This window comes from Aythya ferina (genome assembly GCF_964211825.1).
Source record: "Aythya ferina genome assembly, chromosome: 1".
Taxonomy (NCBI): Eukaryota; Metazoa; Chordata; class Aves; order Anseriformes; family Anatidae; genus Aythya; species Aythya ferina.
Window position 1 is genome coordinate 68,287,561 of NC_140296.1, and position 23,998 is coordinate 68,311,558.

General features: G+C 43.6%; 2 protein-coding genes across 6 annotated transcripts in view; one reads left to right on the forward strand and one right to left on the reverse strand.

The window, feature by feature from the left end:
* Positions 1-12,871, reverse strand: part of EIF5B (eukaryotic translation initiation factor 5B) — a 31,549-nt gene extending 18,678 nt beyond the window's left edge. Inside the window, exons 1-3 of the mRNA XM_084496180.1 lie at positions 12,723-12,871; positions 406-531; positions 239-323 (exon numbers count right to left, since the gene is read on the reverse strand). Of these exons, the coding sequence (XP_084352306.1) occupies positions 239-323; positions 406-531; positions 12,723-12,757 (246 nt within the window). The 5' untranslated portion in view covers positions 12,758-12,871. The remainder of the gene's footprint in view (positions 1-238; positions 324-405; positions 532-12,722) is intronic.
* Positions 12,872-13,494: 623 nt separating this feature from the next.
* Positions 13,495-23,988, forward strand: TXNDC9 (thioredoxin domain containing 9). 5 transcript variants are annotated; one of them, XM_084496285.1, is made up of 6 exons: positions 13,495-13,666; positions 14,063-14,136; positions 15,318-15,534; positions 17,670-17,788; positions 20,182-20,436; positions 22,475-23,988. In XM_084496285.1, exons 3-6 carry the CDS (start codon positions 15,346-15,348, stop codon positions 22,590-22,592), a joined length of 681 nt encoding a protein of 226 aa, XP_084352411.1. In that variant the 5' UTR covers positions 13,495-13,666; positions 14,063-14,136; positions 15,318-15,345; the 3' UTR covers positions 22,593-23,988. The 5 variants fall into 5 exon arrangements, with proteins under 5 accessions (XP_084352411.1, XP_084352412.1, XP_084352410.1 ...); XM_084496286.1 differs by having other exon boundaries at positions 13,556-13,734; XM_084496284.1 differs by having other exon boundaries at positions 13,556-13,716.
* Positions 23,989-23,998: the final 10 nt, after the last annotated feature.

Sequence of the window (23,998 nt, forward strand, 5' to 3'; positions counted from 1 at the left end):
ATTTATTCTGATTGACTTTGAATAATTATCTGCATTGGAGACATGGCTTGTGGTAAAATATTACACAGTTGACGCTTACTATTAAATTATGATTGAGTATAATCAAAAATATATACCAGTTGCTAAGTTTCCCCTAGGAGCCCCAGCCACACTGCAGCACCAGAACTATTCTGGGACAGAGGTGTCCTGTATTCCAGCTAGTTCCTAGTAAACAGCCCCCTTCCCTCCCATCGTTCACCTTTCCTGCAGAAGGTTCCCTGTCAGCTTTGCCTCCTTGTGCCTCTATCGACAGTTCTTCCAGCTCCTTCAGGATATCATCTTCACTAAAATAAGAAAGAAGTTACGGTACTTAAGTAAATGAGCTTTTGCATTACGAAATAAAGACAGACGGGAAAAAAATCTTACTCAAAATCCTGTTTCTTCTTCTCTTTTTTCTTTTTGCCTTTGGATTTCTGAGGTTCTTGCTCCTTCGCAGCTCCGGCACCTTCTATCTCAGCAGCAAGGGCATCAATATCGATATCATCTTTTGCTCTAAAATATAAAAGGAAAGCAGGGTTTATCAAGAGTTTAAAAGTTTGCGCAAGTAGAAGCCCTTTGCATAAAACAAACAAAAGCTTCAAAATATAAGATCAAAGAGAACATGAGTAAGTCAGGGACAAAAAAAAAATAAAAAAAAATCATTATATTTATTTCACCCAGTAGGACAAAAAGGAAACCTTCACACGTGTTGTCTGCTTCAAGGGAGACGAAACTGTAAAATATGTTCAGTTCATGAAGTACTGACTTTAAAGTTCAGATATGAAATTTGATAAATCTTCTTGGAAGAATACAACCAGATTGTTTCATTTTGTTCCTTCAAAAGATAAATCATTTAGACCTCGATATCATAATAGGTGTCACTGACAGAAACGCAACCCCCCAAACTGGAAGTGTAAAAATGATTCAGAAGGAACAGAGTACAGTCCCTACCAGACACAAAAGTGGATCATAAATAAATTTAAAAAAAAAATACTAATACAGTATTAGCAACACCTCTCCCAGGCCTAAGAAAAGCCAAAAGAAGTTCCACTTGGCATATGAAATATGCTTCCCTCCTCGCTAGATCTCATGATATCAAGTTTCTCTTTCTAAAGCATTTTCCTTTCTTGCTGCAAATAATCTCACCTGCAACCAAACACAAGTGGCTCTTTTCCTTTCCTTTATCAATAACTAGGTCAGATGCACTTTTTCCCTTTACTTACACCAACAGAACTGAGCAAAGACCAAATCTAATGCCCAGAGATTTTTCCCTGTAATCATACTCACAGTGCAGCTGTGAGAAAGGAGTCATGCCTATTCCCTGCTTCACACTTAAAATTTAGGTATTCAGACCAAAAATAGTCCATTAAAGTAGCAAATATTAGGATGCTACTCTTACAACTGCTCACAGTTTCAAAAAAAAAAAAAATCATTTAATCTACATGCTATTAATATCTCAGTTAACTCTTAGTGAAATTGTGAATCAGAGAACAGTTTTCTGTCCATGTATATCTCTCTCATTTATTGCCACCCACTTACAACACACAATTGGCCCACCAAATATTTGAATCTATATCCACAAAACAAGGGAAACACATTTCTGCAAAACTCAGGACCACCAAGCCACCAGCAAATTCCCAACTACCGAAGTCTCAGCATGGCCAATTTATAAATCCGTAAGTCAAATATTAACAGATAAAATCAAGTATTTATTGAATATCAGAATTTTGAAGGACTACTTCATATGTAAGCAAAAGTAGAGGGCTCAAAGAACCATTTTACAAATGAAGGCTGAAATCCATCAACCCATTTTATCCCCAAAACTGGGCATAATACTGGGCAAATACTGTCTGTTACAACAGCACAAGTATCAATGCGCTTCCTTTTTGTTTAAATATTGACAATTTGCATTTTCTAGACCTTAAGGTTTCTTCTATGGTGATAGAACAAGCCAAACATAAAACAATATGAAGAATCTCCTCACTGCACAGGATATTGCCAGGGATACATACTTCTAGTCAAGAGGAAAAAAAAGCACATCTCAAATGTCCTTAATAGTCTGTCTTACATGCTGAGACGGTAAGTAGTATATTTCTTAAAGAAATGTAACCCTCAAACAGAGAATGCAAGATTTCTAAACCAATCTCCACAGGCCCCAAGAGGAAAGACTCAACTTTTTGGCCGTTTGCACCTTAAAAACAGCTGACTTGGTGTTTCAGCGATTTAAGAGCTGCTTTTACACGCAGTTTAACTGGCTGTGCCCCAGAGGCAGCACAGACAGCTGAAATAAAAATGCCACCCATCACCTCTACACCTAGAGTCGAGCCCTAGCAGCAGGCTAACTATGTCACACGTAGGCCCATGCGCCAGCCTCGCACTTTTTATTGCATTGAGTGCAGTACATCAGATCATTAAGCACAACTGCTTACCTTCTTCTACTCTTAATGGAGGGGATCAAGTCAAATCCCAGCCTGAAATAGCTTGAAGAGACCAAACTATAAGCTCCACTACTACTACTAGTAGTGGCTGCCCAACTGGCACTACTAGAGGGGCCTGCCCATATGGTTGTGCAGGTACTAAGCCTTTAAACAGCTCGTATTTTACATGGATAGCCTCAAAAGTGACTTTTCACATGGCAACTTTGCAGAAAGTATGTACAAACATAAAACACATGTTTTTATGCTACTGGCAAAAAGTGCTTCTAGCACTTTATGTCTTCCAGGCTTTAAGGGGAGGGGAGAAGGGGCACGTGCATTACGGGTGGGTTTTGGTTTCGGTTTTAAATCTACTCGAGTCTTGAAAAGGAAAACTTCTTTGGGGGAAAATATCTGAAATCAAACACTGAAAAAACCTAATTGGCAGACATTAAGCTTTAACACCCACCGGTAAGAACAATTTAGGAATAACAAGGAAGACAGTTCAGCTGTCACAACAGTGGCATAAATATAGCACAAGACTCTTTCTAACCTTGGCTTCCGCAGCTGAAGAGTCAAAGCTTTCCAAGAAATCTACACTTAGCGCCACATTTCCACTTGGAAGAGGAGACAGAGCAGGCTTTGAGCCTGGATGAAGTAAAAATTAAGACTGCATGCGTTCATCCGCAATACAGAAAGTTATGATTCTTTTAAAGAGCTGTAAAGCACAAACGTCATTGGAAAGCCAAGTTCAGATACTGGCTCCCGTGACTGAGAGTTTATTTCCATACTGACCTTGAACTTCCTTATCGTAAAATTGTGGTCTAGGGCTCTTAGCCAACTCTGTGTTGTTGTGAAGATTTTGAAATGTATAACGCAGTCAACAACGTAATAGTTTCATTAATTGGAATTAGGATTCTGAATTCTAATGATTCTAACTTTAAGTACTTCACAACCCCAAGTTTCAGAAGCCCAAGCACCTTCGTAAGGAACCTCCTCCTCCAAGTCCTCCAGAAGGTCCCACCCATCCTCCCTAGGCCCTAAATTCAGCCCTTGCAAGGGTTTTCACCCCAACCCCAAGAGTACCCGACAGAGGAACCTGAAAGCACCAGTATACTCAAACTGTTTTCAATTTTGTCACCAAATTGCTTTTGCATCAGGATCTTTATATATATAAAACTATATATGACTGGAATGACTTTAGCTATTCAAGCTCTTCATGTTTTGGACTCCAAGGAGACTTGCTGTCGATCAGATTCATGCACTGAAGAGCATCAAGGAGACCTGGAAAGCTCGAAGCTGAGAGCTGAGTGCTACTGCACTGCTGAGAAGGGATCATTTGCCTAATTTTCTTCTGAGGCTGCTTCAGAAGCGAAGCCAGAGCCACCTTTCTTATTCACATGCTTTTGATCCCTGCCTCTATTTTTGATGCCAGATATGAAGCGAGTTTGCTCATTCCCTAGTCCTGGTACTGATAAAACAGCAGTAAAGGAGAGCAAGAGTTAGGTGTGCACACTCCACTCACAAACCTCAGCAAGCAGTTTTCAGAGCATTAAATGGCTGCCTCCAAGGGCATCTGTGCCAAACACAGGGCAAAACTATGCAGTGGGAGAGGAAACAGCAGTCAGGCTGATTAAAGGAGATAGCAGTAATCCATAACAAGTATGCAGGAATTACCACATTTCAGAAGCCAAACAAAACTTCAGAATTACAACCCTGAGCAAAAAAAAGGGTTCTGTACTTCCCCTATGCAGTTTCACTGCTGCTTGCCCTTTAAACAGGATTACAGGGCTTCAGAACATTCAAAACCATTTTGCAGGTAGCATATAGGAACATTCATACTGAAGAAACATCGACCTTACTGACCTAGATAGAACATCAAGAACATCTACTTCAATATTTTAAAGATGCTGTTCTTGCCTGAAGGGTTCCAGCATTAGTTGTGTGCACGGACTACTGAAAACCTGCATCACACAGTGAAAAAGCAAGACACTTACTACTAGATTCCTGCATATTCAGTGGGCCGCCAGCCAAATGCTGTGCCAGCACACAATTCTGTGCCTCAGCAGGATCAAATACACCCAAACCACCCCAAATACGTACTTGGAGAATGGTTAAGAAAGGCAGGAGCAATACAGGAAATTCAGCAACATCCCTGGTGAAACCACAGCATCGTCAGCACAGCAACAGAAAGTGACACTCAAAAAAATAATAATAATCCAATCTAAGCTACTTGTGTTACATGTTTACTACAAACAGTGGTAAAAAATCTGCCTGTAAAAAAGAAGTATGAAACTTTTTCAGTGTGAAGATTAAAACAGAGCTGGGAATAAATGAAGAGCTGTCACCTACCTCTGCTCAGCCAGATGTACACAGATGGCCAGTAGCTCTCCTACTTATAACATCCCAAGCAGTTGCAAGGTATTGAGTCAGAAAAGCAGAAAGTCCCTGTGACTGATACGCATATGGTCTGTAACAGACCATCCCACTGCCTCTTTTGCTTGTGCTCCAAGGAATCAACATTTCAGACTAAAATCCCAGTTAAAAATTACAACACACAGCCTCAGCTATTATAACGTCTGATGAAAAATACTAAAATAGCACCTACCTTACGGTGGTGGTTGGTTGGTTTGCTGGGTGTGCTTTGTTTTTTCATTTTAACATGAGGAACTATCCTGGAACAAGGTTTTTTTTGTTTTTTTTTTCTGATGCAATTGCTTGCAACAGCTAGAACCCTAGAACCTAGAAATTCCCCATGGAAGACATTGTGAGGCCAGAGTTCACCCTAACATAAAGTTTGATTTATGGATGTCCAGGCTTATGTTAATCTTACTTTCCATACACCCTGGTCTGGTTTAGTCTTTTAAGGGCATTCTTTGCATTTTTGCTTCTAACTCGTGCGTACAATTAGAGAGACTGATTTTTGCAGCAGCTAGAAAGTTTGAAGTTGTGCCTTTTCTTTTGCAGTCTAGGATATTACAGGGGTTAATTAGCTTAAATCTCACCAAAAGTTGTCATGCCACAGGATACGATTTAATTTAAATCTCTAAAATATGATTAAAAACTTAGTAGCTTTCTAATGAAGTATTTCAGAACAGTTACAAGTATTTTAATTATCATTCATCTCTTCCCTGACAGGTTAAAAAGTGACTCTAAGTACTGCCACGGTTAATATATTCAAGCGATTTTTGCAGCTTGACAAACAGAAAAATGGACATTAGAAACTACAAAGGCTTCCTTCCTGAGCACTGCCCCAGCAAACAAGGCCAAACGTGGGGAAGACAGGACTACAGCCATCGAAATAAGATCAGTACACCTTGCATTTTCCTTTGCTCATTGAATTTCTGCAGCCCAAATGTGTGACTCCCTTTCCTCACCAAACGAGCTCCTCCGGCTTTCTATGTGAGTAAAACAACAGCAGCATTTCACAGGAAATCTGATAACCGACCAGCAAGACCACCAGCAAACACGCATGTTTTCTTCGTGCTCTTTCCTAAGATCTTCCACAATGATGACTGAGCACACCTGTAATAGCACCTGCAGCGCACGAGCCCCAACGCAGAGCAGAAGTTCATTAGGAACAGGCACCGCGTGCCTCTGAGGCAGGGATGGCATCGCGACTAGGCAGCGGGAAGAGAAATAGAAAACTATTAATCCATGCGTGAACTGAAAGAGTGGAGCAATGGGATTAATTAGCAGCGTACAAAGGAGCCGAGCTGCCCTCATTTATATCAATTTCACTCCATTGAAATTAGTTAAATGAAACTCAAAAAAGAAACAGAATTTAGCTTGGGATGAGGACGAGCCTTTAACTACTGGAAATCCAACAGCCAGCTTTGCAAACAAAGTCAGAGAGAGAATACTCTCCTGCCAAAACAAAAAAGTACATGCAGACTCAAAGATTACAAATATTTTTTTGACTGTTGCTCAAAGCGTTCAAGTACTACGCAGAGCAACACAAAAGTTTGCCTGCGCTTTAAAGCTGAGATAATAAGTAAAATTATGTTAAAATATTTTAATCAGGGTTGCTTTCAAACCGGCTCTGTAAAAAAGTTCAAATGTCAGAAAAAGCCGTGCAATCAAAAACAGCCTGAAAAAAGCATTCACGCGCACGGGGCAGAAGAGACAGAAAGTTGACACAGCAAGAAAGTTGCGTCACTGCTGCGGACTCGCTGCCCACATTCCTGCATAATCAGAAGGCTCATTTTTGCTGAGGCCACTTGCGAGATATTTCATCATCTGCATGACACCGGCTCCCCTAGCCAACTTCAAAGGAACGTCACTGTCATTAAGTCGTTTGCTTCTGCTTAAAAAAAAAAAAAAAAAAAAAAAAAAAAACACACAACCTGAACTTCAAAAAGGCTGAAAGAAGCTGAGCCATCTGTTTGGTTTTGCATTAGTGGGAGACCAAACGAAAATGGTGTATCTTTAACCAGGTCTTTATCATCACCCCCCTAAAGCACTTTACCCATCCTCTGTATGTGTGGGTCACTAAGCCCAGTAATAAGGGAGGATTTCTAAATAGGAGCTGATCAGCTCGTAACTAAATTAACAAGTTACAAAGGCTGGGTGGCATATCTGTAGATGTCTTAACTCACAGGTGTTAAGGTATGTAGGGATATGCAGGAGTCTGAAAATTGGGAAAGAACGAGCTGAACTCCTTCTTCCTCTGGCCACGAAGTGAGGGGTATCCACGTGAGCACCAGGTCGACTCAGTCAAGCATGATGCAGAAGTGCACCTCCCTATGTTCCCCGGGAGGATGAAGGAGGCTGGGGAAGCTACCTAATTACACGAGGCAGCAAGGAAGTAAGACCTGACTAAAAGGGCAATTGGTTTTTATTCAAGCTCTCAGGATAATGATTTCGTTTCATAGAATTCAAGAGTCATGCCTTCTCTTTCAAGTTTGGCCACGGAAGGAGACAGGAATAACTATCAGCTAGGCCAAACCTTCTGAAAAAGGCACAGAAAAGGTAACCCTTAACCCCAACAGATTGTAGGGAGGAGGAAAAAAAAAAAAGGTACAAAAAAAAAACAGACAAAAAAGTCTCCTTTACATATCCTAGACAAAAATACCCCTCACCACAACTTAAAATTCCCACTTAAACAAAGGTATAGCAAAACTTCAAGACCTTCAAGCTCCTGGGGGGGGGGGGGGAAACACAGTTCTTCAAGGCTCGGTTTAAGTGTTTAGGACCCAAGGTGGCTAAAAGCATGGAATATGAAGCACTACGTACAGAAGTATCAGTCAATTGCCCCTGAACGATTAGTTTTGGGCTTTTTTTGTTTAGAAAAAGCACACATGACAAAAATGACCCCCAAGTCCACTGCTTCATAGCTTCTGTGTATTTCTCATGGCATTTTTGTGATGTGTTCTGATTTTGATACAATTTAAACCACTTCCTGAAACACACTCTAGATAATCTATAATCCTGAGAGGCACAGGATACCCACCCACATGAACTACAACTAAACCCATACTTCATCTAGCAGCGTGCACCTAAAGGAACACATTTCTGCATTAAAATAGCACATTCACGTTTAAAATCTCCAGACTACTGTAAAAAATAAATAAATAAAAATGACACGTAAGAAGAATAAGTCATCAGTGCTGCAAGCACAGGGATCAAAACACACATCAGCTGTGAGATACCAGCTGCTTTCAGACCAGAACACCCACCTGGCTGCACTGCACTTTTTTTTTTTTTTTCTAAGCAAGTCAAGCTTAGTGACTGAATTGATTACGTGCACACACAGTCTGTGTGCAGAATGATTTCCTCACAGTCCAGGGGACTTTATTTTTTGGCAGAGAAAGGAAAAATACGGAATATCATGCAAGTAGTAGAAGTTATTGAACGGGAGGTTTTGTCCAGAGCTACACCACGGAGTCCCAGGCAGCTTCTGAGTGCTGAACTGCACAGAACAAGCATATGGCAACGCACGCGAGGCTGGAGTCAGGAAAACAGGACAGTGCTAATGCAATTAAAACCGGCCGAGGTATGCAGAGCTGTCAGCTTGTCTGGCTGGATAGCGCAAGTGTCAACAACAGCAGCAGCAAAGTTTAACTTACCATAAAGCCCTTTATTCCCCGTGAGGTTTTCCAGAGATCTTCATGGAACTGGAACAGTTTTCTGCAATGCCTGCTGGCTTGCAGCAGCTATTTCTACACTTTTCATAAACAGTAATTATAGATTAGATTTAGATGCCTTGGTGAAGGTAACAGATGAAGAGAATCGAGGTCTAGATGTGAAAGACTGCTTCTAACACTTTATCAAGTGGATGGCAGCGCTTTGTGGTTTATGCTGCCATTACTGCAAATGTTTGAGGATCCTCACAGTGTTTATGCAGTGATATGATGCTTTACTTTCAAAAAAATATCCAACAAAATGTATAAAAACGGTTTTCTTACAAATATGCAATGCTTATGTTAAAAACCATAGCTTTGGGGAGTGCATAAATATACTTTTGAGTAGAACAGGCCAATAAATTTCTCTAACGGAGGAGTTATTTTGCACTGCTGTACTCCATCTTTCGGTACACAATCCTGGCAGCTCCCAGATGAGATGTGCAAAACAGGGATCTCGGGGGCTTATCAGCTGCTGGAGAAGCTTTGTTGTGGAACTATTCTCCAGAAGCAGACAGAGACAGCTGCTGTAAATTTTCTGGGGTACAGAATGTTTCTCAACTACAGGTGCTTGCAGGCTTTGGAGCCTCCACAGAACTTCCCAAGGCAACACCTAAAAGATTTCATTTAATACTCTAACAAGAAAGGGCCAAGCAGAATGATTAATAGACGGTGCCGGCAATTTAATTTGCAGAATAGGAAGCAATATATAGCAGCAGCAGCAGCACCGTACGTCTTATTTTAGCAGCAGTGTTCGTTCTTGGCTGCAGAATCACAGCTGGCACCTGTAACTTCCAAAGCAATACGCATGAATGATCAGAGCGGTATGCCCAGGCACCAGCTCACCATATCAAAGGGCACAGGAACAAACACACCTAAAGATTACGTGCTGGAAGTTGAAGAAAACTACAAAGAAGAAAAGAAAGAGAGGACTAAGCTGGGAGAAGAGGGGAAAAATGCATATGAAAAGCTGAGAAAGCCAAGGGGAAAGATTGAGGTTCCAGGCAGGAAATTATTTGTAGCTTACTGCTTATAGAACATTGACTCGAAAAATCTACAGCAGCAGTGTGAGGCTTGAATTCAAAGCACACAGTTCTGCAGTTTAAAAACAGCCCTGCTTCCCACGCATTAAAAAAAAAAAAAATCCTATACCAAACTCACAAAAACAGCAGGGGAGAACCTTGACATACCTTCTGCCATCACAGCCCTATCCAAAAACCAAAGCACAGCACCATCGCTCCCGGGAGGTGCCAGATTACACATCAAGACACCCACACTTCCATTAGGGGCGTCTGGATGATCAGATGGCTCGTATTTTTATTGACAGCTTTGCTGGGAGGTTGCATCTGAAAGCGAGCGACCAACACAGCCGCACGGGTTCCAGGGGAAGCCATTAAGGCAGCTTCCATATGGCCCAGCAGCGATTTACGACCCGAGACGCTCTTCACCTTCACAAAGCACCTCTACCACGCCGCCTGGCCACCCTGCATAAACACATCCCTCATCCACGGAGCCACGCACACCAACCCAGGGGCAGGAGGCAATAATAAACTCCACGGGAGCGCATCAGAGGTGCTGGTAGAGCAGGAACGGCTTTGAAGGTGTGTTTGTTCGGACAGCAGCGTGTTCATAACAGGCAGTGATCCCACATTCCCATTCCTGCCCTGCTCACCGCTGCTATCGCCTCCCTCAGGGACTTGTCCTTGTGTACTTACAGCTGGCTCCCACGCCAAAATTCAGCCTCATTTACCTGGAAATAATTCATTCCTAATCAGCAAGGCCTCTGCTGTACTCAGCAGAAATGCAGGAGGGGGAAACCTCACAAAGTCAAAGCTGTGGGGGTGAAAGGGGAAAAGAGGAGGAGGGCAGAGTCAAGATGACGGGTACCTTCTGTGACTTGTCTCAGTACGTCAGGAGAAAAGCAGAAAATCTCCCTTCTGTCACACCAGGGCCCAAAGCAACATTTGCCACACTGACACACACCTGCATCTTCCCATGTGCTTCCTCTGCGCTGCAAGCTGTGCCCTTGAGCTGCTGCGTGCAGCCAGAAGGGATGCTAGGGACTGTATCTAAAATGTAGTTGTCAGGGAATAAAAGGGGAAAAGAAGAAGGAAACGAACAACTCGGCACTGGAACAGCAAGGAGAGGTACTGGGGGTGTCCAAGCCAATCCCCCAGCTCACCCCTCGCACTGCCACGTGCTTTGCAGCCCCGTAACACAGAATTGCTGCTCTGGTAGCAGCTGGTGAGCTGTGCTGCGTTTGCAAGGCCTCAAGCTTGCTTTGGCTGAACTTCTCCTAAGCCGCCTGTAACTTTTGCTTGATTTAGCTGTGGCAGCAATCTTTCTAATTGACCAGGTGTCCATGCCTAATTGGGCTTCGCTGCTGTTTACCCTGGCACGCTGCAACCAGAGCTTCACGCAGGGAGCAGTTACCCTCACAGAACGAGGTATTCCCAACCCTAGCACAGCGTCGCAGCAGAGAAACACGGGCCTGGTATGAACGCAGAGGCGCTGAGAGGTGGAGACGCAGGCACGGGACATAAACAGATGCCTCGTACAGGGCACGGCACCGGACACCCCACAGCTCTCCAAGGTCAGCTGAAAGAAACAGGGACCTGGACAGAACTGGTTTAGGGGTAATAAACAGAACAAAGAAATCGTATTAAAGACAGGCCACCTTTCGGGTGTTTGGATACAGCGTGCAGCTGCAGACCAAGAGCAAAGACATAAAAGCATGTTAGCAAGCATATAAAAATGATCTCATGTGGTTCCTACGGTGAGGAAGACAAAACCATCCACACAAGCACTCGTATCGCTCCTCGTGAAGGACACCTGATGCTGACAGCTCGCCACAAAAGCTCACCTCCCCCAGGGTGAAACCACCAAGCGTAGGGCTCGGAGCAGCAGTGAGGCGGTAAGCTATTTTAACTGCATCCTTGTTCCTTCTTTTTCTGTAACAATCAGATTTCAGTTATTCTAACAATGAGCTGCTGGCTTCTCTTTTAAGCTTCCTTCTTTTAGCCATAAATGAGATTTTCCACATGGCAACCGACAGAGGCCTGAGCCTGGTACTTTACAGACACACAGAAGAGAACGAGGCACCTGGTGGCCATGAAGGCTCTCCGAGTCTCTCCCACAGCCACCACTGCCACTGGAAGGGCCCAGGAGAGCAGCGCTCCAGGACCCAAAGGCTTCTGTGTGATTCTGGAGCACAAGTCCTGTGAGGAGCACCTGATGGCACTGGGGGTGTTTGGGCTGGGGAAGAGGAGGCTCAGGGGAGACCTCATTGCTCCCTGCAGCTACCTGAGAGGAATATGTGGAGAGCTGGGGTCGGCCTCTTCTCACAGGTAACCAGTGACAGGACCAGAGGGAATGGCCTCAAGTTGCCGCAGGGGAGGTTCAGGTTGGCAATGAGGAGACATTTCTGCTTAGAAGGAGCAGTCAGGCACTGGGACGGGTTGCTCAGGGAGGTGGTGGAGTCACCGTCCCTGGGGGTGTGCAAGGAGAGGTTGGGCCTGGTGCTTGGGGACATGGGTGATCCTGGAGGGCTTTTCCAACCCTGATGGTTCTGTCACCTACTGCAGCACATACAAAGAGCACGAGGCCAACCCTCCTGCAGTGCACTAAAATCCAGCCCCCCTTCCTTCCTCCCCAGCTGACTCTTGACTCATCTCCCCGCCAGCGCTGCTCCTGAGGCGCACCCGGGGAACACAGCCCAGGACACGCGATGCCGACAGGCCCTACCAAACAGCCTGCGCGGTGCGGCGAAAAGCGCGAGGAAAAAATAGTGAAGACGAGGCAAATGTTGGCTAACGAGACACTCGTACTGCCCAGAAAGCGAGATCTGACACGGGTACTCCCCAAAAAAAGGCGCATTCAGCGGCTCACACTGCCCGCGGCCTCGTGGCTACGGCTCTACCCCGAGCACCCTCGGCCGCCGCAGGGCCACAACCCGGCACCCTGGCCCGCACCCGTTGGCAGCCGGCCCCCCCAACGGCCCCAACGGCCTCCAACGGCCTCCAACGGCCCCCTCTCCGCCACGAGGCCGCGGCCGGGGCCTGACTCAGCGGCGCCGCACCGGCGCTGTCACGTTCCCGGGGAGGGACGAGGCGGAGACGGGAGCCTGAAGGCAGCCTCGCTACCGCCGCCTCCTCCTCCTCCTCCTTACCCGTCCTCGCTCTTGTTCTTCTGCTTCTTGCCCATGGCGGCGGCCGCTCGTCGCCCGCCTCAGCGCCGCCACCGCCGGCCGCCCGCCCGCAGCCCCGTGCATACGGCGAGCCGCCCGCACCCGGACCCGGCCCCGCACCCGCACCCGGACCCGGCCCCGCCTCAGCCTCAGCCTCGGCCCCGCCTCAGCCCCGGCCCCGGCCCCGGCCACGCAGCGCCGCCCGCCGGCACGGAGGGCCCGGAGCAGGAGCCGGCGAAAAAGACACAGGAACCTTTATTATTATTATTTATTTATTTATTTTATTATTTATTTAATTATTTATTATTTAATTATTTTATTTATTTATTTATTTATTTTATTTTATTTTTGCCGCCCGCCCCTCTCTCTTATCAGCCCACCCCCCCCCGCCACCGCCACCGCCACCGCCGCCGGAGGAGCTTTATCTCCCCGCCCCACCTGCCCACCCGCCGCGCTCATTTCCAGGAAACGCTTTAAAAATAAGAAAATAATTGAAAAAAAAAAAAAGCCAAAAAACAAAACTTTATTATTACTATTTATTTATTTTTTTTTTAATCGTTTGGAATATCCCCGTTTTCTCGCACACACACACCCGCCGCCGCCTCGCTGTTCCGCAGCCATCGGCCCCCCGCGGCCGCCCTTACCTCGGGGCCGCTCATGGCGGCGGCGGCAGCGGCGCCCCCTCCCCGCCTTCCCTCCCACCCGCCCTCCCTCCTCCGCCTCAGCTCCCACCGCGGCCGTTAACGGCCGCCCAACGGCCGCCGCCGCCGCCCCCCTCACAATAACACCGCGCACGCGCGCGCGCTGGCCACCCTCGGGAGGAGCGGCAGCCGCCTCGGCCAATGGCAGTGCGGGGAGGAGGGCGTTGTCCCGCCCCCTCCCAACATCTCGCGAGACTCCGGCGGGGCGCGACCGGCGCGGCTGAGGTGAGGCGAGGCGGGGCGGCGGCGGCACCGGTGGCGGCTCCGGTGTTGGGGTGAGCGGCGGTGGGGCTGTGAGGGGGCCGAGGAGGGCACAAGGGCCGCCCACGGGGCCGGTAGGGAGCTAATTGGGGCTAAAGGGCCGTGCCCGCCGTGGGCAGCCGTTGTTCGTCACGGCCGCGCGGCGCCTGCGTCGGTACCGGCCCCGTCGCCCCCCTGTGGGGAGCTCGGCGCGGGCGGCTGCGCTTTAGGAGGGTCCGGCCGGGGCCCGGCAGCCGTATGGGTGTTGTGGGAGGAGCGGGGGTCGCAGCCCCGCTGGTGTGGCTGGGAGAGCCGGGAGCACTCGGGCCGTAGTGGGGGCTGGAGGGGCTGATTTCTCTTTTTCCCTGCTATTTCTTTCAGGACACGGCTTCCTAACCCTGTCCGAGCAGCGTTCAGCCCTTTCCTGAAGACCTAGCGGGCTGTGAGCCACACCAGTAAGTTTTTTACTACCTTCCTATTCTTCCAAAATACAAGAAAGACAAAGGAAATGCTAGCAGAGACCCCACATAAGGTGCTGCAGACCAGAGCAGGTCTGGCTGTGGTACATGTGGCGTTAGTGCAACGCTGCTGACACTGCATTAAACTTGGAGTACTGCCATGGTGCTGGTACCCTGCCCATCACGACTTAAAATGGGTTCTTGCCTCTGTATGCAAGGTGTTTGCAAAGTCAGTGGTTCTGGTAGTTTGGCTATTTTAAAATGTTGCTGAGAGTATTCTAGAACCCAGATCTGTTGCATCAAACCAGTGGCCAGCAGCTAAAGAATCTGCTTAGGGTCACTGTGCACTGTCCATGTGTTTCCATTTTAAAGCTGTCACTCATTACAGTGACAGTTTTTTGTAATGTAATATAAAAAACTATTCAGGAGAACTATCTATTTTGTTCTCCTAGCTCCCCGAGCACCCCTAGTGTCGATATTTTCTGCCTTTTGAAGCATTTGGAGAGGGGGGGTTTTAGAGGAAATGATTTTAGCTGTGTGTCTAATTGCTTTGTGAAGATAGTGGCTTTTGGTTTTTTTTTTTTTTTAATCCTTTCCCTGGCTGCCAGAAGGTGGTGCTTGCAATTTCAGTTTTCTTGTATTAATTGAAGCAGTGTTTTTGCCAAAGGCGATTGCTGTTGAGTGCCTTTCCTTTTAGCTAAAGAGCGAGGAGTATTAATTCAGATTCAAACATGTTAATACACATAAGGTACTTAATGCATTTAAACTGTTGAAAACACATGCTGAACACTGCTTAGGCTTATTCTCAGACATCTCTTTCTCCCAGAAGGATGGAGTCAGAAGGACTGCATCTTCTCTTTTCCCAGTGTTAATTAAAGGTACGCGGATGTGGCTCAGGATGTCTGTTCCTTTGGAACTTGTTAATTTTACTTTGTTATATTGATTAGTAATTTCAGGTTCCTGTGCACTGTTGGTACCTGGCCCTGGGATGGGGAGAATAGGGCTTGACTGGAGCCCTTCTTGCTACCTGTGTTCATTGCTACCAGATGGGGTTTCCATACGGAACATATCCATGTGCTGCAATCTTTAAACAGCATTGCCTTTTATTTCTGTACAATGTCAACTGTGTTATGTAAAAATTCTTTACATGTAAATTCTGTGTATTGTTCTCTTCACAGATCTGAAGGGATCGCTTCACACTTAAAGATGGCTGCTGATACATCCGTTGAAATTCTCCAGAAAGTTCTGGAGAATGAGATACTTCAGACCACCAAGGTAGTAGAAGAACATCTGGATGCGGAAATGCAGAAGCTGGACCAAATGGATGAAGATGAATTGGAACGCCTTAAACAAAGGAGGCTTGAAGCACTGAAAAAGGCCAAACAGCAGAAACAGGTAAGTCTTGTGCTAATACAGACTCCTGAAGTGCAAAATGTAATAGTTTTTGGAAATCCTAGGGGAACTGTACACATGACCTAAGAGTTTTCTTCTCTTTCTTCACCTTTCTGTACTTTGTTATTTTTAAACAAATCCGAAAAGCAGATCTCTGTTCCTGTGTGCTTGCTTTGTGGTCTTTAACAGGAGAAAGGAAGCTCTGTGATTATCTTATGATAAGGATAGGACAAGGAGTATAGTACAGAGATTTCAGTGTGTTGTTATTCACTGAATGTTGTCATCTGAAGTCATAAGCCTCTCAGACAACCTAATCGTAAGGTGTTTTGGTACCTTATACTTCTGAATTCTGGAGTATCTTAAGGCATGTGAGTGGTGCCTGTTTTTTTTTTAAGGTATTTTGCAGAAGAAAGATTCAGGGTCTTTTCTTGTTGTAGGGTGGAATTTTGTCCCACTTCTTCTACTCCAATGAAATGTTGGCTGTGTATGACTGCTTATTTTTCTTGCAGAAAAGGAATTCTGCTTTGGTCCCGGTATATCTGGCTAAATTGTAGTCCTCATGCTCCCCCAAAAGTCTCCTTGAGCATAGATGGTTGTTCCTGAAAATAAAGTTCTGGTAACATATGGTGTGAGACCTAAATCCTAAATAGGGAAGCCATAGGTTACTTAACTTCATGCAAACCTAAACAGAGAAATAGGGACAAGGGGGAGGTGACTGGGTTGAAAGGAGATGTTTTGCCTGTGGTGGCTAATGGCATGCTTTCAAATGGGAATGCAGTAAAATGTTGTTGTGTGGTTGGGATGCTGCAGGAGAGGCAGAGTTAGTTGCTTTGATTCTCTAAAGATGGAAGTAGAGAAGGTGTCACACTGCTTGTGTGTCTTCAGAAGTACAGCTCATATTCGATTCCAGTGTTGTCCTTTTTGAAAAGTTGTAATACTCTGACATGCTCTAGATGTTAACATGTTCTCCTGTAAAAATTTTTCATGGTACTTGATCTCACCTCATTGTTCTCATGCATTTTCAAATTGAAAGTAGGATACTGCTCTGTAAAAGGAGTAAGATGGCCCACATTCTTCTGGAATAAGAATGTGTAGGAAAATTAACTTATCTGCTGTTGAAGCATAAGTCGGTGCGTGATTTGCATTATTATAACTTATTCACGTAATTTCTTCCAACATTAGTGTTAAAATATTCAGGAAATCCTTTGTTCTGTTGTAATTTAGTCTACAGGAAATCTTTGATTTGCTAGCAGCTCCAACACCCCCCACTTTTTTTTCTTTAACTCTAACACAACTGCAAGATCAAGAATGGTAATTTTTTCTTGCACTGAAAGCTGAAATGTCATGTTTTTGTCATGCTTCACTCTTAATCATTTAGCTTAGTCTATATGTGTTTTAATACAGTATAATTTTCTGTATCAGAAGCTGTTCCTGTTTTTTCCTTAACTGTATGCCTTGAAAATCTAGGAGATCATCTTTTCCCAGACTGTATTTGCACGTTTAGTCAAGCAGGTTTGAAATTGCCTGTAAATGTTAGCTCGTGAATTTGTTTCTCCCTTCACTTTGTGAGTAATGGGTATGAACACCTGTGTTGTCAGGGTTTTTTTGGAAGCCTGGCTCTTAGTAAGACAAGTTCAGTCTATATTCAGTAGATAAACATTATGTTTTTGCAGGCTTATTTCTCCCTATTTTTTTCATAGATCAAAAGAAATAACCTGTTATAGCTTGAGTCAGTTCTAGACAAGTTCTTCTAGGGTGCAAAAACATTTTAGAGTGGCACAAGTTGTAGATTTACAGTTCTCCAATTCTGACAACTTTGTTTTCAGTGCTCTTTGAACTAGTCTAATCTTACAGGGAAGCTGCACTGCAGATTTGTGAGCAACTCTGTACAAGACTTGTATTTGCAAACAAGAAGGTGCTCAGCTACCTGCCTGCTGTTGAGAAAGAGGCAATTTAGAAGCGTTATCTGGCCTAGAGACCTTTGCCTAATTTGTTTCTAACTATTACTGTATGAAATGGGTTTTTACTGAAGCCCCCTCCTTTTTTTTTTTTTCCTTAAAAGCTGTAGAGCTTGCATGACAGATGCAGGACTAACTAACTAACTAAATACTAATTAACTTCCTTTCCTTTTCCATAAGGAGTGGCTTTCAAAAGGACATGGGGAGTACAGAGAAATCCCAAGTGAGAGAGACTTTTTCCAAGAAGTCAAAGAAAGTAAAAATGTGGTTTGCCATTTCTATAGAGATACAACTTTCAGGTATGGTAAATACACTTTGTTCAAGAAACGTTTTGCTTATAGATGTATACCAAAAAAAAAAAAAGCTCTTTTCAAATCTCATAAGTAAATACAGATTTTTAGAAGCATGGAAATTCCTTGATTTTTTTTCTTCCGATACCTTCTTCCCTCTGAAAGCTTTTGATTCCAACTAAAGTTGACATGATTTGACAAGGATTAATCCCCTCTTGCATAGTTGATTAGAACACAAATGCGTAACTTCCCTGGCAGCATTTGAGAGATTGCTGTGGTTCATTATTGATTTAGCTGGAGGGAGCCAGCTCTAAATTTAGTGACCATAGCAACTTCAAAAAGATCACTTTGGTTATTCCAGATGGAGATATTCTGGGCAATTCTGGCAAACAAAAACCAAAACGTAAACAAAATCCTGTCTGAGCATCTTCAATATTCAACGTTTTGACTTTGAAAGGATTTGTGAATACCAATTGTAGCTGTTTTCCCTTTGGGGCTGTACCTTTGTGATTATGTCACTTCTTTAGGGTGTGAGGGACCTAGATCTATGTCCTGACTCAAAATAGGAACCTAAAATAAGATCTCCCACTTCCTTGGAAGAATTCCTGGAAGAAGTTCTGGGTTGTAGGCTATTCCTGGGTGGGTTTATCTCAATGTTTTCTGTTAAAAAGCAATTGCAAAATAGAGCTGTTTGTTGAAGGAGGAGCCGGTTGTCCTGTTTTTTTTTTTTTTTCCCCAAGTTATGTTTTCTCTGATTTACAGAACATAAACTGAAACAGCTTCAATGTGAGAAATTGAAAGAGGTCAAATCCGGATTATGCACTGAGGCATATGTGTCTTGTGTTTTCTAAGTTAAATATTTGACTCTTACAAGTTGAGAGTTTATTTTTGAAAGAGCTTTCTTGTGAGACCCCACCTGGAATGCTGCATTCAGCTCTGGGGCCCTCGATGTAAGAAGGACATGGAACTGTTGGATTGGGTCCAGAGAAGGGCCGTGAGGATTATCAGAGGGCTGGAGCAGTTCTGTTAGGAATGAAGACAGGCTGAGGGAGTTGGGGTTGTTCAGCCTGGAGAAGAGAAGGTTCCAGGGAGACCTTACAGTGGCCTTCCAGTACCTAAAGGGGGCCTACAGAGAAGCTGGGGAGGGACTCTGTGTCAGGTCATTCAGAGATGGGACAAGAGGAAATAGTTTTAAATTGAAGGAGGATAAGTTTAAACTAGAAATTAGAAATTCTTTATTGTGAGGGTGTTGAGTCCCTGGCACAGGCTGCCCAGAGAAGCTGTGGCTGCCCCATCCCTGGAGGTGTTCAAGGCCAGGCTGGATGGGGCTTTGGGCAACCTGCTCTGGTGGGAGGTGTCCCTGCCCATGGCAGGGGGTGGAATTAGATGGTCTTCCAATCAAAACCATTCTACAACTCAAAATATTTGAAGCAGCTGCATTCAGCTAGCTTTTACTCAAAGTTGAAAGAATATCTGTGCAAATAATTAGCTCAGAACAGGTTTGGGGTGTTCGGTTTTTCTGTACCAATGAAGCCTGTAGACTCAGACAGGAGAAGGAACTTTAGAGAAAGTTCTTAGTGAAATGTGTAGTGGTGACAACCAGCTTGAAGCTGGTGTGTCAGGTTTTCCAACTACAGTATCAAGTTGCTTTCATCCTTGCCCATTCCAGCTTTCTGATCTATTCAGCCTTCCCTTCTAGTTAAAGGACAGCCACATCACAGAGTTTGTGCAGCTGAGCCTCACCACTCAAAGATGACAAGCCTACAAATGTCTTCCATCTGACAATTATTTTGAGCAGCTCATGTTACTGCCCCTTAACTGAGAAACAATTATTGTATGTTCATTCTTACTACATTTTAACAGAAAAGTGAAATACTTGCGTATGGCACTATTGAAGCACTCTGAAAATAATTTCTTCTATGCAGCAAGGTACTGCATCTCAGCTGTGGAGGCAGAGACTAAAAAACCAAAGCTCTGTAACATGTGCAGAGCACTTTTATGAAGATGTGAAATCTGTTGCAAAGAAGTTCTCTAAGCTCACAGTCAGTGGAGCTGAAGCAGGAAGAATAGAAGTCAGGGAAATTCCATCAATAAATGGAGGCCTCAAGAAATGAGGGAAGCTGTCAGGTGCATGGGTGGTGTAATTAGGAAGAAACAAGAGAAATGCATGGTGTAATTGTGTGTTAAAGGTGCTCCAGGGCATTATTCTATTAGTTGTTAAATCTGGCTACCTTTAAAACACAGCTTCTCTTGGGACTAAATTTTTAATTGTATAGGTTGTATCTGAGGAAGTAATGTGATAGAAATAGCTCTTTACAGTTCTTCTTTACATTGCTGTAAAGCAACGTGTTCTTCAGCTTATTGAGTCTAACAAACATTTTATGTGTTGGTTTTTTTGACAGGTGTCAGATAATGGACAAGCATTTGACCGTATTGGCAAAAAAGCACGTTGAGACAAAATTCTTGAAACTAAATGCAGAAAAATCTCCTTTCTTATGCGAGAGACTGCGCATCAAAGTAATCCCCACTCTAGCACTAATAAAAGATGGAAAATCGCAAGACTATATTGTTGGCTTCACTGATCTTGGTAACACGGATGACTTCACTACAGAGACATTGGAGTGGAGACTAGGCTGTGCAGACATAATTAATTACAGGTAATTGTTCTGTGATTGGTTTATTTTCAGATACAGTGTGAGGAGAACGTCCTTGCAGACAGATGAATCTGAAAGCTTGTAACTTTGATATCTTGTATGCTTAAAGACACAAGTGAGTTCAATCCAGTTATTTCTTCTGCGTACTTTGGCAAGGGAAGGAAAAGAGCACCTCTTTGGCAACATACTGAGATGTTATAATGATCTTTATAACGTCATTTTTGTACAGGAATAATAAAAAAAAAAAAAAACACAGCTCCTGCTATTTGCTGCTATAGGGTAGCAACCCTGCTTTGATAAAGCCTGGCCCAGCCACGTGTCTAATGTAATCCTTCCTACAACAGCTTAGATGTCACGCTTGCAATACGGTCAAGCTTGAGCATTTTAATCCGCTTAAGTGAAAACTGTAGGTTGTACTTAAGAGGCACCTTAATCCATATTGCATATGACTTTTTTTTCAATGGACAGCATAAAAAAGTGCAAATTGTTTGTTTGGCAGTACAAGATAATCGTTGTAACTGCCCACATTTAGGACTTTGGTACACAAGGCCTCACAATAGGCTAATAGCTTAGGTCACAATAGCCTAATTTTTCTGGAAATGATACAGCACCTTCTGCTTTGCTTTCCAGTCATGTCAAAATCTTTATCTTTTTTTTTAGGCTAGTCTTCTTTTTTTTTGAGTGTCTTTTTATTTATATTTTATTCTATTTTATATTTGTCTATATAGTTTATATACTTATATAGTTCATTTCAATGGCTATTTCCCAAAGTTTGACAAGAGGCATTGTTAGATCTTAAAGAAAAAGATCTAATTAGCTGTTGAACTTCTGATGAGTGAAGCGGAAATTATAATTCAAAACAAGTTGTAATTCCACTTAGCAGTTCAGTATGAAGCAAACACAACGGAATCAAAGGCAGTCTGGATATTTATTCTAGACAGCAACACCCTTTATGGGAGAAATAATTCAGTGAAATTGAACTAAGCTGCACTGAATTTGCTAAATTTTGAGCATTCTTGGGCACATCCATTTACGTATTCCCTGGAGTTTCTCCTAACAGACTAGAAACAATTTTTTGTTGAGTTCTTTTCTTTTTTGGTGGTTTTTGTTTCCTTCAGTCTGTGGAATAGCAGATGGTGAAAGGATACGTTGTATTTAGGAGGGAAAAAAAAACTGTTCAGAACTGCTCAGGTCACATCTCAGCAAAATCAGGATTCAAGTGGTATATTGGCTAATTGCTGACATGTAATTAACTAGCAATCATTGAACTGTGTATTTAGGATCAATATCAGTAACATGTTATCTACAAAGTGGTAATAAGCAATTTCCCACCACCCTTCTGTAGCTAATTCCAGGAGGTTCTAATTGCTCACTCTGACATTGAGATGCAAGCCCCTCACAGCTCATGTGAGTTAAAAGCATGTACACCCTAAGCGAGGAGGGGGATCCTCCTCTTGCACACCCCTGCTGTAGGATGTGTGGGACCTCCAGCTTTATGTGAACGTGGGGAACAAGGTGTGGGTGGGTCTCCATGCCCCACCAGCTGTGCACGGTGTTAGGTAAAGACATTGCCATATCTGGCCTAGGTAGAGGTGGAACAAAGTGTCTTCTGGTGCTACAAAACCCATTTTTGACTCTGTTTCTATTCCACAGTCTCTTCCTGGTTTATTTTCTTTTGTACTTTTGTCTCTTCCTTTGGTGTAAAAAGCCTCTGTGTAATTCCCTGTTTACTAAGATGAATGGCTGTCCTTAGAGCCATCAGTTTGCCACAAAAAGCCCTTTCAGTTTTTTTTCCTGCAGAGCTCTGATCACAAGTGCTGTGTACACTCACATTCCTGTCTTAGCTGTTGTTGTCCAGGCCCTCTTGCCCAGAAAGCGCTATGCTAGTCATCCCACAGCGCTTTTTAGGGTCACTTTAGGGAGTAGGGCTTTATTCTCTTAGTGTTTTGTGGGTTTTTTCGGAGGAACAAGTAATTAGAAATGCTGCTTACTGTCTGCAAAAATATGGCTTTAATCAACACCTCTTACTCTTTTCCTCTAGTGGAAACTTGATGGAGCCACCTTTTCAAAATCAAAAGAAATTTGGAACAAGCTTCACAAAGTTGGAGAAGAAGACCATCAGAGGGAAGAAATACGATTCAGATTCTGATGATGACTAAAATAGTTAAACGTATTTGTAAACCATCTTTTGTTTATGCTTGGTACATTTTTAAGAATGTTTTTTATAAAGCTTATTGCTTTTTCACTACATCTGCACATAACGCTCACTTTTCTATACAGTTTTATACAACTGGGTCATATCAGGAGAAAGCTTAAATATTTTTTTTTCCTCTTTTGGAGGTCATTTGTAATTCAACAGTCTAAGTCCTATCTAAATAATATGTTGCAAATGATGAAGAGTACATCTTTGAGAGTACATCTATGAAGCGTTTTGAAGTAACTTAGAACAAACTGTACCAAGACAGATCAAAGGTCCATCCGGCCTAATATCCAGGCTCAGTGGCCAAAAGCAGATGCACAAGGAAGAGAGGGGAGGAAAAAAAAAAAGGCTGAGCAGATAGCGGTGCTTCCCCAAAACATACTTTGAGCAGTCTGTGGCTTGGGGAACTCCATATCTGAAAGCATTTGCTGGATAAAAAGAAATCTTTTGAAGTCCTCATTGCATCTTCTTAGCATCCACCTCACATGGCAAGGAGTCCACAACTTAAGTGTGTTGTGTGAAGAACTATTTCCCATCATTTTCCTTGAATCTGACAGTTCCCTTTTTCCTTCATCAAAGGAACAACAGACACTTCTAAGAATTTTCTCTATCAGTTCCTTTTCCAGTTCTCTTTAATCTTATTACTTGTTATTGGTAAAAGCACTGCAAATTATTAGTACCAGGAATTGTGCATTTCAACGAAGATTGCTTACCTTATGGTGCCATATCATGACATTGAGTAACTTAATTGTATTGCACTATAAGCTGTAAAAACAGACATAACTTCTGAAAGTGGTGGTCAAGAGAAATGCCCTTTTGCCATCTACGTACGCTGCATGTGGAAGCTGACACAGCGGGCAATAGCACATAGCAACAAGCATATTGAAACCAGCCTTGTTTGCGGGTTTGTATGATTCTGTGGTTTTGAACGTGTGAATTTTACAGTGGGTGCTTTGTACAGGAGGGTAGGCTAGAGAAAAGCGTTCGGCAGAAGCCTTGATCTGTTAGATGTAGCTCAGCATGCTGTGTACCGTTTCTTCAGTAATGGACAGGATTTTTCAAGGGAGATCTTCCTTGGAACACAACTTAAAGCTTCTGCCTAGGCAAAGTGTTGATGGCTTGTCTTAGTTCTCAAAAAAAGAGTTTGCTGTGTGCTGGAGGACCCTTTGACAGTAGTACTTGGAATTCAGTTGGCCCAGAAAATGATGAACTGGGTCTAGTTACTCGTGCTGCCTCGTCGTGGAGAGTGCTTGTGATTGGGCCAGCCCAGCAATATTACTCTTAAGTTGAAAAATAACAATGATTCTATTTTATTTCAGTTCATGTACATTGAAATAAAGTTATTTTAATTCTAACATTGACTTT

Bases quoted from the DNA above. Each gene is read 5' to 3' on its own strand.
- TXNDC9 (XM_084496285.1), top strand. From the start codon at position 15,346: ATGGCTGCTGATACATCCGTTGAAATTCTCCAGAAAGTTCTGGAGAAT. The intron at 15,535-17,669 runs GTAAGTCTTGTG...CTTTTCCATAAG, and splicing joins AGGCCAAACAGCAGAAACAG to GAGTGGCTTTCAAAAGGACA. The intron at 20,437-22,474 runs GTAATTGTTCTG...CTTTTCCTCTAG, and splicing joins GCAGACATAATTAATTACAG to TGGAAACTTGATGGAGCCAC.